General features: G+C 39.4%; 1 protein-coding gene across 2 annotated transcripts in view; it reads left to right on the forward strand.

Annotated features, from left to right (window-relative positions):
* HEATR5B (HEAT repeat containing 5B) overlaps positions 1 to 15019 on the forward strand; it is a 95843-nt gene that overhangs the window by 14379 nt on the left and 66445 nt on the right. For both annotated transcript variants that reach the window (XM_058668068.1, XM_058668067.1), the window contains exons 7-15: positions 3138 to 3295; positions 4251 to 4500; positions 7870 to 8025; positions 8602 to 8852; positions 10549 to 10660; positions 11829 to 11981; positions 12987 to 13086; positions 13463 to 13572; positions 14377 to 14540. In XM_058668068.1, the coding sequence (XP_058524051.1) occupies positions 3138 to 3295; positions 4251 to 4500; positions 7870 to 8025; positions 8602 to 8852; positions 10549 to 10660; positions 11829 to 11981; positions 12987 to 13086; positions 13463 to 13572; positions 14377 to 14540 (1454 nt within the window). The remainder of the gene's footprint in view (positions 1 to 3137; positions 3296 to 4250; positions 4501 to 7869; positions 8026 to 8601; positions 8853 to 10548; positions 10661 to 11828; positions 11982 to 12986; positions 13087 to 13462; positions 13573 to 14376; positions 14541 to 15019) is intronic.

Raw genomic sequence — 15019 nt, forward strand, 5'->3', positions numbered from 1 at the left:
TGACCCAGAGCAACCTCTGGCATACTTAACACTGGCTGGGAACAGGCCTGGTTGGGGAGCTTGGGGAAGGCCTTGGCTGGGTGGAGCTTACCACTAAGGGGCGCAGAAACTGGAAGGGGGCTGAGTACTGGTCGGGTCACAGTTGTAATCCCTTGGCACAAATATGGATTCAGACTTGACGCACCATGCCAGGTTAGACCGCAACACAGTTTGGTGCTCCAGAGGACCAGGGTAGATGTGGGACGGGCTAGGTTTCAACCCCAACTGAGCCATATATGAGCTATATGTGGGTATGGATGAGCCGTGGCTGGGCTGAAACTCTCAACAGCAGGAACCAGAATGGGTTGAAGAGCGGTGCTGGCCAAAGGACCTGCTGGTATGCATGAAGCTTGACACCAGGAAGGGGTCGGAGGGAGGAATCTCAACAGTTCCTCTGACAGGACACTGACCCTACAAATAAACGCAGGAAACATGGAGGTAAATAACCCAGAAGAGGCTTTGGAAAGTGACCCACTGGCATACATTTGGCTCGGGTTGGGGGCAGACCAGGCTGAGTCAGTTCACGTCATCCACTGGCAAGTCCTAGTGCTGGAACTGTGTGGGGCCTGGCCAGGTTTGGTTGCGATAAAAACAGTACAAAACACAAAATGCCAAGGCGAAATGGCCTGTGCCAGTAGGGAATGCAGCACCCAGCCAGCACACCTCCCACTGGTTTAGGTGAGGGACGAGTGTGTGATGGGCAGAGCCGGGGAGAGCTGCAATACTCATTGGTTCCAATGGAGGTTGGGGCTCAGAATAGATCCAACCCAGGGGTTAAAACCACCAGCTGATCGGAGTGATGGACTGTGGCGGGCACTGTGCTTACTAGTAGTACATGTAGGAGCCTGGACTGGGAACGCCTCAAAGTTTCTTTGGGGATTCCCCTGAACAAAATGGAGGAATCAAAACATTAACCAAGAAAAGATGGAAGATGGAGTAGATCAATCAACCGCTATATGCTTGCAGCAGAAAACTGGACAAGGGGAAACTCTAAGATAGACTACGTCAATCAGTGGACTCTGCACCAGTCTCATCATACCTGGACTGTTGCTGATATGTTGGAGCTTCTAATTGATGGAGGTGACGCTCTGCTGGCTCTGCCTTCAAACCTGAGAGGGCCTCCCTAAGAGGCCGTTGAACTTGACTGGACAGTGGGATGCTGGACTCTGTATGGTGTGAGCTTGTAATTAGGGAATCCCAACGGAACCTGAGCTGTGGTTATGCATCATGGTGAAGGAATTCACCATGGGGGAAGGGTTTGGGGTGAAGGGGGGAGAATCCCAGTACCTATGAAATTGTGTCATGTAATACAATGTAATTAATGAATAAAAAAAATTTAAAAAATGATAAATACCTAATTAGTGATATGGTGATATAATATTCCTAAGTACTGTGTTCTAGGAATAGAAATTAAGTATGTTAAAGAATTACTTAATCCTCACAAAAACTATCTGAATTATAAATACTGTGCTTTTACCATTTGTAGATGAGGAAATTAAAGCGTAGGAAGACTGTGTAATTTGTGTCTTTAAAACATGCCAGTTAAGTCTTGCATCCCAGATTTGAGTGTCTGAGTTTGATACACAGATTTGGCTCCAAGCTCCAGATCCTGCTAATGCGGGCAGCTGTGATGGCTCAGGGGGTTGGGTTCCTCCCACCCATCGAGGAGACCTGGTTGAGTTTCTCCCTCCCGGCTTTGGGTCCAGCTCGGGAATGGTTTTGCGAATGAATAAGGAGATGAGAGAAAACTTCTCTAACCAAAAAAAAGAAAATAAATAAATAAAAAGGAAAGGCTTTTCAAGAAAAGTCTTCTGGTAACTGTCAGGCAAATTACAAAGCAAACACTACCCACAGATTTCTTGGGTGGATACTGATTGAATATCTCTTATCTGAAATGCTTGGAACCACGAATGTTTCAGAGGAATCAGTGTTGTGGTGTAGTAGGAGAAGCTACCGCATCAATGCCAGCGTCCTCTGTTGATGCCAGCTTTAGTCCTGCCTGCTCTGCAGTGGAAGACGGCTTAAGTGTTTAAGCTTCTGTCCCCTTGTGGGCAACCCTGATAAAGCTGCTGGCTCCTGGCTCCTGGCTTAGACCTGGCTGTTGCAGTCATCTGAGGAATGGAACAGCAGATAGAACATCTCTCTATACCTCTGACTTCCCAACAAATAAATCTTTGAAAATGGAAAAAGATAAGCTTAACTCACTGAATTCAGAGCATGGAGTAACAGATTCTGTAGAGTCCCTGAAAAAAGGTGTTTTGGGTTTGTCTGCATGAACTTTACTAGCTGAGGATCTCTAATTTGACAAGTTAAAAACTGAACTACTTCAAAGCTCAAAACCTGTTGAGTACCAATGTGACACTCGGAATGTTTTGGATTAGGGAGTATTTTGGATTTCTGAATTCCAGATTATAGATATCCAAACTGTATATGAAAAGATTTCATAAAATGTGAGACTCTGTATCAAGGATGGCAAATGAATTTATCTAAATTTTGAACAACACTATGTTGAAGACCAGCATACGGAGTAGTGGGGTAAGTCCCCATCCCCAACTCCTTGTATCCCATATTGGAGTGCTTGGTTGAATCCTAGCTGCTCTGCTTCCCGTTCAGCTTCCCGCTGCTATGCCTGGGAGGCCACCCACGCAAGAGACCTGGATGGACTTTCAGGCTCCTGATTTTGACTCAGCCCAACCATGGCCATTGCAGCTATTTCTATTTTATTTTTCTAACAAATATTTTTCAAAAGATGAAGAAGAAAGCACTATGTTGAGAAAATTTCTCTGCATCCACCTTGGCTGCGAATGAGAGCCATAATCAATTAGCAAAAATTCCTGTGAATGCACTTTATCCTTGTTGGGTACACAAACTAGGTTTGAAGTATATTGATTGCTTTTATTTTCTAGCTCATTCCATTTTTCTTAGCGTTTTTTTGGTCTCATTGTACATTTTTAAGATTATAAGACAGTGAAATGATACTGCCCGCATAAAATCAATTGCTTAATTATTAGAGGTCAGAAATATGAATTAACTTGTACCAAAAAAAAATCTTAATTCAGAAATATGTATGTTTACCAACTTGCTTTTCTTCTTGACAGTAATGCGTCAGAATGTGAAGCGAGCAACATTTGATGAAGTTTTAGAACTCATGGCCACAGGATTTCTCCGTGGAGGTTCAGGTTTCTTAAAGAGTGGTGGAGAAATGTTAAAAGTTGGAGGATCTGTTAATCGTGAAGTACGAGTTGGAGTTACACAGGTTTGTAATGCAGATGTGTAATACAATTCTTTTCATGTCTCTTATGAAAGTTTATAGAATACTCTTAATACTTAGTAGCAATATACATAGATTTTCCATACTGGCTTGTTTCTTTTCAAACCCTTCTTTTATCACGTAAATAGATTACATTCAAATTCCAAATGACATGCTTATATGTAACTGAAAGGTAGATAATTAATGATGTCTAAGTAGCATATATCTACTGTCTTTATATGAACATCTAAACACTTTTGCTCAAATCCTGCTTAGCAAAAAATCACATATGAATTCAATTGTAATTAGAATGTACTCAGGCAGCTTTAGGCATGTAGTGTTTAATGTTCTCCAGCCACGTTGAAGCTAACCATGTTGGTTAATGCCTTGATTGGATTTACATCAGTGATTAATTGCCAATGTAATTATAAGAACATTTATGATTTGGAATTATGATTTTGAACTAATAAATAACTCCAAATATTTATAATTAATAAGCTGATAATAATTAACCCATAATAGGAATGTGGTTCTTCATGATCGTAGTAAGAGTCACAGAAACTATACCTTGTCCCAGAAACATGTTTAACCTGGAAGTAAACCACAGAGGAAGTCATACAGAAGTATTAGGTCGCTGTCACAGTCAGTTAATATTAACACGCTAACATTGTAAAATGTTACATTCTGGATCACTAGAGTGAGTTCAGCTTTCCTTGCATCCCTTTTCATTCCATATATTCATGAAACCATTATCCTAAGAACTCTTTTTAGTCCAAGATATTTTACCAGTAATCCCTTTCCTGGAAATAATATAATACTCAAGTTCAAATTTCCTATGTTTTAATCTCAAACTTTATTTATTTTACATGTTGCCACTGGTTTCTTTTCTGTCATTGCTCTGTATGTAATTTCTGCTTGTTTGCATAAATTTATCTGAAATTGTATGTTAATCTATTTCTAGGCATATGTTGTTTTTGTCACAACACTGGGTGGTCAGTGGTTGGAGCGTAGCTTTGCTACATTTTTGTCCCATGTTCTTGATTTGGTTTCTCATCCTCGAGCAACACAAACACATGTTGAGGCTGTGTACTCTAGACGTTGTGTCTCCTTCATCCTAAGAGCTACTGTGGGAAGTTTGCTGGGTGAGAAAGCCCAGATTGCCGCTGCCAAGGAAATATGCCAAGCTATTGGGAAACAGATGAAAGCCGTGGGTAAGAAATGATGCCACAAAAATGTGCTGTTGGTGCCCCTGGTTCTTGTTTATGCAGATATCCGGCTACTTTGTCATCTTCCTGGACTGATTTTTCATAGTCCTTTCCATTGATTACTCTTAATATTGAAGCAATGTACAATGACAACGAGATGGAGCTTTTAAAGGTTTGGGTAGCATGTTTCTAAGATTGCATTTCCTCTTATTCCTACTTCCTGTTTTTTTATTATTATTTTATGATACAGTTTGATAGGCTCTGGAATTTCTCCTACCCCGCTCTCTAAAACCCCTCACTGTCACCAAATTCCCCTATATTATTACAATAGTATAGTCGTTCTTAAACAGTCTGCCTGTGTTGTTTTTACAACCCTTTAGTATGTAGCAGCTCATTTCTTGGCTCTCTTCAAGGAATAATCAGCTGATGGCTTTTCTGCTTTGGATATATTTTATGAACACACTGCTATTGCTTTTTTTTTTAAAGTTTATTCATTTTTATTTGAGCAGCAGATTTACAGAGAGAGGAGAAAGAGGGAAGGAGAGAGAGAATAACAGAGAGAGAGAATGAATCTTCTATCCACTGGTTTACACCCAAGTGACCACAGTGGTCAAAATTGAGCTGAACCAAAGCTAGAAACCAGGAGCTTCTAAGGGATCTTCCATGCTTGTACAGGAGCCCAAGGACCTGAGCCATCTGCCACTTCTATCCTAGGGCATAGACACGGAGCTAGATCAGAAGAGGAGCAGATGGGACTCGAACTGGCATCATATAGAATGCCAGTGCTGCAGGTGGAGGATTAGCCTACAAAGCCACATGCCAGCCCTACTATTGTGTCTTTATGTGAAGATTTAAAAGGAATAATTACAGATAGTTATTATCCACCTATATGATATAGTGTGAAGCCTCCCAAATATATGGTTATAGGACATCCTTTTATAAAATATTTGTTTATTTTTATTATTAGAAAGAATGTCAGAGACAGAGTGAAAGAGAGAGAGAGATAGAAAGAGATTCATGGGCCTCGCACGGTAGCCTAGCTGCTAAAATTCTCACCTTGAACATGCCAGGATCCCATGTGGGCACAGGTTCTAATCCCAGCTGCCCGCTTCCTATCCAGCTCCCTGCTTGTGGTCTGGGAAAACAGTAGATGATGGCCCAAAGCCTTGGGAACCTGCACCCACTTGGGAGACCTGGAAGAGCTCCTGGCTTCGGATCAGCCCAGCTCCAGCCGTGGGACCCTGCAATGACCTTCCCAGACAGTTAAGTTTTATCACTATTGAAAATATGCATTGACTGCAACAAAGCAGATGTATTGTCCAAAGAATGTTGCAGCCACTGGGGAATGAAACAAAGGATAGAAGGTCTCTGTCTATGACTTACCCGCTTTTTCTGTCACTCTGCCTTTCAAATATTTTTTAAGAAGGAAAATTTCCTGATTTGTAGTCCAGAAATAACTAAGAATTAAGACATTATAGTGGATAGTTTTTTTTAATCTATGCTACTCTTTTTTGTTATACATATTTATAGTTTTTAGTGAATCCAAAAGGAAAGTTATACTGTCCTTGAAAGGTTATTAGTGTTATGGTCACAGATCAGCTATTTGACTTCATAAAATCAGAATTAAGAGCCCAGCACCGTAGCCGGCTAAAGTGGTGGCTGAAGTCCTCACTTTACACTTGCCGGGGTCCCGTATGGGCACCGGTTCATGTCCCCATGGCCCCATTTCCCATTTAGTTCCCTACTTGTAGCCTGGAAAAGCAGTGGAGGATGGCTCAAGGCCTTGGGACCCTGCACCCACGTGAGAGACATGGAGCACATTCCTGGCTCCTGGCTTCAAATCGGCTCAGCTCCAGCTGTTGCAACCACTGGGAAGTGAATCAGCAGATGGAAGATCTTTATCTCTGTTTCTCCTCTTTGTATATTTGACTTTGCAACAAAAATAAGTAAATCTTTTTTTAAAAAAGGCAAAATTAATTACAGTGCTAATACATTGAATGTTTATAGACCAGCATATCTTCTGAATTAGTTACTGGACAAGAGGGTTCCAGTTTTTTCGTGTTAAATACCTGTCCATTCTAGAGGTAGTTAACTGCTGGGAGAGGAAGTGGACATTCAGCCTTCCCACCTTGGGCTGCATGCCACACTGGAGTGCCTGGATTCTGTTTCAGGCTCCAGACAGGAGTTTCCTAGGGAGGCTTTACAGCACATGGGAGACCTGGTTGGATTCCTGGCTCCCAGCCTCAACCATGGCCCAACCCCCAGCCACTTGAGGGCATGTGGTGGATGAACCAGTGAATAGGAGCTAGTTTTCTCAGTCTCTGCTTCTTTGAAAAAAGAAAGGTGAAGGTGGGGTGGCACCAGAAGAGACAGCGGTGCTAATGAAAACTTTGAGCGGCATTCCAGTAAATTTTAAAGCCAGTTTGCCACTGATGCACTTTTTAGTCAGCAATTTGGCAATGATGCATCTAGTGTTACTGGAGTACTTGTAATAATAGCTTAATAGCTGCTACCATCTACTGAATGTGTACTGGGGCAATGTTGTTTTAAATTCTTTATGTATGCCTTGATTTATTTATCATCACCATACCCTTGAGAGAGGCATGCTTAAGCTCTCTTTTTTTTTTTTAAGATTTATTGATTTTTATTGGAAAAGCAGATATACAGAAGGTGGAGAGACAGAGACGAAGATCTTCTAATTGATGATTCATTCCCCAAGCGGCCACAATAGCCAGAGCTGAGCTGATCCGAAGCCAGGAGCCCAGATCCTCTTTCGGGTCTCCCACGTGCGTGCAGGATCCCAAAGCCTTGGGCTCTCATTGACTGCTTTCCCAGGGCACAAGCAGGGAGCTGAATGGGAAGTGGAGCAGCTGGGATTAGAACCAGTGCCCATATGGGATCCTGGCATGTGCAAGGTTTGGACTTTAGCCACTAGGTCACTGTGCTGGGCCCATGCTTAAGCCTTTTAATAGATGAAAAAGTTCAGCCAGAGAAATTGAATATTTTACCCAGGGTATCATATGTAATATAACCAATAGACCTGGGATTTGAAGGCTAGTCTTGCTTGTCCGGAGTCTGTGCTGCTGTGAGGTAGCCTGGATTGCTGCTGCTTCCCGCAGTTCAGCTGTGTTCCTAAACGCTGTCAGATAAATGTCACTGCATGTATGTTTTGGCATTGTCGTATGATCATTAAAGAATGTTTCTAAGTTAATCCAATGTTTAATTACATTAGCTTTCTACAGAAAAGTAACCACTTAGAATTTTAACAGCTCAGAGATCAACTAACTAATATGACTGAAAAGAAGCTATATGGACCGGGAATGTGATGTTGCAGCTCACTTCACCTATACCAAGTATGGGATTTTGTATTTACAGAAGCAGTAGTGAATGACACTAGCGCTGAAAACAAATCCGGGGCTGCAGACATTGCCGCAAGCCAGCATGTGATGGTGTGCGCCCTCCAGGAGCTGGGGAGCTTAGTGCAGAGCCTCAACGCCACCGCCTCCCCTCTGATTCAGGAAGCATCCATAGGTACGGCGCTCAGCTACTGGCTGGAGTGGTTTTCCACTGTTGTTCACAGTGACCGGTGTGATTGATGTTGAACTCTGAAATACTTACCCTTATAGATACTAATTTAGATCATTAGGTTATATTTACTTTCAATATGATAGGAAATATTGTATTAACTAGTGAAATAGAGTTGAGGGAAAGCAGTTACAGTTACAGTTGATAATAATTGACAGAATTTTTTTAATATCTTAATTTTATATCAACATTTATATTTTATTGAATATAACAACATTTATATTTTATTGAATATAATGGTGCTATACAAGTTTAAAGCACTCTGCTGTTAATGACTAATACAAGAAGCTTTCAACAATTCATGGAAAATGAGTATTATGAAAAAAAATGTGCATGGAACTCAAAAACTTTGCACCAGAATAAACTTTGAATGCCTTGATTCTTGTCTTTTGGAAAAGTTAGAAAGCTACCTGGGTGACATCGTCATGCTCCTGATTTTAATCACTGTGCTCTGCTTAATTCTTTAGGTTCTGAAGTTGACTTTCTACCTAAGAGTCACTTTTTGGAGTATTTCCTTTCTAGGACTTTTAGAGATTGTGACTTCAGTGCTGCTTCATCCCAGTATGGCGGCTCGACTTGCTGCGGCGTGGTGTCTGCGCTGTGTGGCTGTGGCGTTACCCTTCCAGTTGACACCATTTCTAGACAGGTGTGCAGAACGACTCAACAACTTGAAGACATCGCCAGAAGCTGTTAGTGGCTATAGCTTTGCAATGGCTGCCCTGCTAGGTGGAGTTCATCAGTGTCCTTTGGGCATTCCTCATGCTAAAGGAAAGGTATTGTGAATGCTGTCCTGTGGGCTCTAGTCTTTATTGGAACACTGCTATGTTTAATGTTGAAGTGCTTGCTCAAATCACAATAGTTTTGCTTCAGTGATACTGCGTATCGTTTTTTTGTGTGCATGTGGGAATAACACACCCTGATTAATATTTAATGTTTAATTCTGATACACAAATACTTTTTATTTGGGTGTAGTATCATGTTAAAATTTATTTTAGCTGAAAAATCACCTGATTGTAATTATAGTTGTGAGCTACATAATGAGCTTTTGGCCATCAGTGCCCCGTATACACCAGATAGCCTTCTTATATAGGAAACTGTGCTATTTAGATTTGTGAAAGCACACTGTGATACTTTCACACTGACAAAATCCTCTAAGGAGGCATTTCTCTGTGTAAACTATCTTTAAGAATTTGGCTAACCTCAAAGATTAACTTTTATCTATCAATAAAAGTTCACATAACTTGGACCTGGTGTGATGTCTCAGTGGCTACATCTTCACCTTGCACATGCTGGGATCCTGCAAAGGAGTCCCAGTTGCTTCACTTCCCATCCAGCTCCCTGCTATGGGCTGGAAAAGCAGTAGAGGGTGGTCCAAAGCCTTGGGACCATGCATCCCCTTGGTAGAGTTGGAAGAAGCTCTTGCCTCCTGGCTTTGAATCAGCTTAGCTCCAGCCATTATAGCCACTTGGGGAGTGAATCAGCAGATGAAAAATTTCTCTTTGTTTTCCTCTTTCTCCCTTGTCTCTTTATTTCTGTCCCTCTAACTCTTTCAAACAAATACATAAGATAAACATGTAAAAAAAACCAGTCAGCAATGTATGCTATATAGCCATGTTTATCATGTTGCTGATAAAAATTGAAGCTTTTTAGTTAACTTAGGTTATGAGTAAAAGTAACCTTAAACCTTAGTGTCAGGTTCTACTCAGATGATCATCTTGCTTTCCTGCTAGGCCCTCTTCAGTCTCCATCCATTCAAACTGGGTACATTGGAAGTTTGATCTCCCCTTTTATTTATTTGTTCCAAACTCAAGGGTTATTGTTTGTTTGTTTACAGTTCCAATTCAGAAATCATATCTTATGCACAATTTCTTGAAAATCACTCTGCCTATGAAAGTTCTTTCGTTTGCCGATGCCTATCACACATGTGCCGTTATAGTGTCATTTAATCATGTATTGTTCTGTGCTTTCTATTTTCTTACATCTTTTCTTTGGGAACTGTAAGCTCCATAAAATTAGTTTAATGGCAGGTGCATAGTAGAAATCTTTGAACATCGAATAATTGTCCCATGATAATAGAACTTACCAAATGGTTACGTGCGTGAACTTGCACTGTCCTGAGTACTGTATTAACTTGCTCAACTCTTCCAAGAGTGGAAATGGCGATCCTGTTATACCAGTGGGGGCCTTAGGGTAGGGAGGTGAAGTTTTTGCAGGTTGGAAGGCTAGCAAATGGTACAGCTGGGAGGGGAACCCAGACCATCTAATCCTAGTGCCAACTCTTAGCCAATGCATTGTTCCAGGTCTGTTCAGTTTCATCAGGATAATCAAGACTGAATAGGTCTCTGAATATGTGTTTACACTAACACCTCAGAAGGACAGCTCCTATTAAAAGTGTACTAGTTTTCTCTTTTCTTACTTGATTTCTGTAACTTGTTTAAATTAAAATCCAATTTAATACTTCTCTTGCAGATGGTAGTTAGCATTGCTGAAGATCTTTTACGAACTGCTGCCCAAAATAGCAGACTGTCTTTGCAGCGCACCCAAGCTGGATGGCTTTTACTTGGAGCACTTATGACCTTAGGTATGAGTATATTTGAATAGGATTCTGTCTTATTCTATAACTGTCAGTAGACTCTTAAGCAAATTTAAATTATACTATTAAATTTAACTTCCTGGACTTGAAATGAAGTTATAAAATGTTAAAGGTGTTTTCCCACCATTTGGTGATAAATTTCTCTTTTTGATAATGTTTGTATAGGTTCATTTAATGAGAAAGTTGTTCACGAAGTTTTACCATTGCCTTCAGGATAGCCATTGTCTGCCCAGTGATCTTGGAGCTACTCGAAACAGATGAGAATGAGAATGTGGGGAGGGGCTGGTCAAATTGCATCCCAGAGTGATGGCAGCCATGTTATTTTAGTAGAGTGATAAAGTCATGTTTGAACAGTGTTGTTGGTACTGCACTTGTGGGGAACCATCTCTAATGGGCTTCACTTCCTTCGATGCCATGACAAGTCTGAGATCTGGGCATAGTTTAGCGCAGTGCAGAAATGCATGGTTTCATTTTGATGAGTTGTGTCCACTTTTCAGTTCCCATGTTTAGATGCTACTATGAAAAGTGTGTGTGTATACTGCAAAATTATTCACCGTATTTAGCTCTGTCCATTGAATAGATGACTTGGCTTTCTTTTCTAAAGAAAGTGAAAAATGGTAAATCTTTTCTAGAGATTTATGTTAGGTGTGTTGTTAAATTAATTTTGTAGCAATGTAAATATAGGTTCTTAGTTCTAAATGTGATAATCTTCCATGAAATTAATTATATAAATTGTCCCCCAAATGGAGGGATATAAGTATGTGTAAGAGAGTGAGGACCTATGTTTATATGAGTACCTATCTTTATAGAAAGGACTTTAGATAATGTGTCCCAGATATGTTTATCATTGAGAATATTTTTAATCTGTCCTTTTGAATATAGGAAAGATTTTTTAAACTGCTCTTTTTTTATGTTTGCAAGTTAAAAATACTAATACCTTTATAATATCTTTTAGTTTGCTTTAACAGAATAGATATTTTACTGACTGGATGAAAAAGGTTTTAGAAGAGTGAAGTGACATTATTTAAATTTCTTTGGACCCCATTTACTTTGATTTGTAGTGTAAGATATATGTGCTTCTGTGTGTGTGTATATATATATGTATATATATGTGTGTGTGTGTATATATGGTTTATATTCTCATTTTCTTGGTTAGGACCATCAGTTGTTCGTTACCATCTGCCCAAGATGTTGTTATTGTGGCGAAATGTTTTCCCTCGTTCTTTAAAGGAATTAGAGGCTGAGAAGGCCCGAGGCGATTCCTTTACCTGGCAGGTAACGTTGGAAGGTCGTGCTGGAGCTTTATGTGGTAAGAATCAAAAGGATTACACTTTCACAATGTTATTCTATTATTAAAATCTGTGTAAAGTCAAGGAAAAAACATGGTTTTATTTTACTTATTTAAAAATTGATAAATTCAGATTTTCAGATTTAGACAGTATAATCCACTCTAGTGTGCTAATTTTGTAATAGAAATAGAGGAAGTGGCTAGAGTTGGTGATAAAACAGTAAGTAGCTAGAACCAAGGCCTGTTGTTCCCAGCTGTCACAGTTTACACCTTTCAAAGAAGCACTGAGTTAGCACATTTAAAAATATAATCCAAGTATATTTAGAGGAAAATAGAAGCTCAGGATTATCAAGGTTGTGCAATTCTCTGTTAGTCTTTTCTTAACGTGGGGAAAAAAATAGCTGTTTCCTTATGCAGTTATCAAATCTGCCAACACTGATACATTTTTCAGACTTGGCATTAGCAAAAAGATAATGGGTAAAATTGTTTTGTCTGGGAATCAGCAACTTACAGGAGACTTGAGTTTTGTTTCCTTTAGGAAGTAAAATCACATTTTATCCCCCATTCTTGTTTTCTGTCAGGGTGAAAAATACTTCTTGCTCCAAATGACAGAGATTGCATGTTGTTTAGCCATGTGGCATAGCAGGATGTCCATTTCACTTCCATACATTAAGAGGAGTTTTTAGTCTTAGCTGCTAAAATAGCCAGTAGAGATAGTCCTTTTAACTGGACTGCTTTGCTCACTTCTCGGTGTGTCTTAGAATTGCTTTCTTTGTGGTCGTCTGAATTCCCACTCAATGGACATTTTCCTTCTGTTTCTGCTGTCTGCCTTTTCCCCTTCTTGTACCACTTCCTATGGATTTTTTTTTTCCTGTAGTTCTTGCTGGTTTAGTTTTTGATGTGACATGGTTTCAGAACCTTATAGTTTATAGTAATTGAGATTCTAGATGCCTCTCTGTAATGTTGTAATATTGTTCCACGCTCACAGAAGCTGCTCTAAACTGTCCTTCCCACATTCTTGTCTAGCTATGAGAAGTTTTGTTGCACATTGTCCTGAGCTTCTAACTGAAGATGTGATTAGAAAATTAATGACCCCTATTGAATGTGCCATGACTATGATGTCACAGTAAGTAACAATTAAGAAAAGTTAACATCCCATTTTGTTTAGAAATAAATTTGTATTTATATATTTCTCAGTTATGCTGAAAGTTGTTCTTTCTTCCATAATTGTGTAGGAATTACATAAAACTGTTTTTCTAAGATTTATTTTTGTACAAATTGCAGTAATAGTATGGATGAAATACAACTGTGTTTTAAATTGTCCTAACTATAAAGATACAAAATGAACTAAAATGAAAATATAATACTTACCTGTATTTTATGATACAACATTAATACATTGTTGAAAAATATATTGCTAAAAGTTTGCAAGTAAAAAAAAGCTAAAAATTTACAAGTTATATTGTGTTTATCTGATACCAGCTGTGCTTCTGGTATTTTAGCATTCCATCTGTAATTAAAGCCCACGGAGCCCATCTGAAAGCTAGTGCTGCAATGGTCCGTTTAAGACTTTATGATATCTTGGCTTTGTTACCTCCAAAAACTTACGAAGGTAAGTAAAATGTCAGTGTCTAACAGAAATTCATCATTACACCTTTTCAGTTGTTTTCATAGCATTCTAGCATTCTGACCATGGCTTTGCCACTCACTCACTCACTAACACAGAGGAAGGTCACAGTTTTACTGTTGTTCATGCAAGGTAGTTGACACTACTTCCTGTGATTCAACTCTTTACATGTGTTAGCTGCTTTGACTCCTACCCACCATACGAAGCTGCTAGTCTTCTTCCAAGATGAAGAACCATGGGCAGAGAGAGGTAACATGAGTTGCCCATCCTAGAGCTAGTAAATGGCAGAGCTTGGGTTCAAACCCAGCTGGTTTATCTTAAAAATCTGTGTTTTTAAACTGTTTCATAAACACTATAATGTAGCCATTAATTCAGGTCACTGAAGAGAGAATAATGATGCACTTTGCAGATATCTAATATTATATGTAATGTTATGGTAACTATTCATTTTTTCTAATACAGTCATGCCTAAGAATTTTCATATGCTTTGGTTTAGTATCTGTACATTATTGAGCAATGGATAATAAATAATCATATCATTGTTATATATCTTATCTTCTATCTGAGTTTTTTGACTACTTTAAATAATATAGGACAAAAGGATTAACATAATAATAAATAAATACCAGTACTTTCTGTTAAAATACACTAATATAGATTTTTTTGAAAAGGAACATGGATTTACTTATTTCATGCATATTGAACACAAATGCTGCTACTCCTTGTGGGCAGAGATTGTAATTTTCATAAAAATTATTTTGTAATCTGATTTAAAATTCTGTTTTGTAGGATCTTTCAATGCACTTCTTAGAGAGCTGGTAGCAGAATTCACTTTGACTGACAACTCAGCCAACACAACTACTTCCCTCCTCAGATCGCTCTGCCATTATGACGACAGTGTTCTTCTTGGCTCCTGGCTTCAAGAAACTGATCATAAATCAATTGAAGACCAGGTAGTAAACCCCGCAGTGAAGTGAAATACCAGCGTCATCTAAAACAGTGGTCCTCTTACATACATATCACTGTTTAAAAAGAAAATTGTGTAAACTATGGTTTTGTTTTCTTCTAGCTTTCTTGAACACTCAGAGATGGCATCGGGGTAATAGAATAAAGGGTGATAAAAGGAAAAAAAGCAACAGTTAGGATTTGGCCAGTTGTTTTTATTCAATAAATTGAATGTCCCAGGGAAACTTTAAATTTAGATGGCCCAGGTGACTGCTCAAAATCAGCTAAATGGTTTTAGGTTATTGGTGATTGATGTTCTGTTTTAGTTTGTTTTGTTTTGTAGCTGTTGTGGCAGCTGTGACAGGAATTAGAATAGCGAGATTTAGAGGGCCTGGCATGATAGCTCAACTGGCTAATTCTCCACCTCCAGGCTCTGGGGTCCCATGTTGGTTCTGGTTTGTGTCCTGGCTGCTTCACTTCCATCCAG

The sequence above is a fragment of the Ochotona princeps genome, chromosome 8, assembly GCF_030435755.1.
Source record: "Ochotona princeps isolate mOchPri1 chromosome 8, mOchPri1.hap1, whole genome shotgun sequence".
Lineage (NCBI taxonomy): Eukaryota > Metazoa > Chordata > Mammalia > Lagomorpha > Ochotonidae > Ochotona > Ochotona princeps.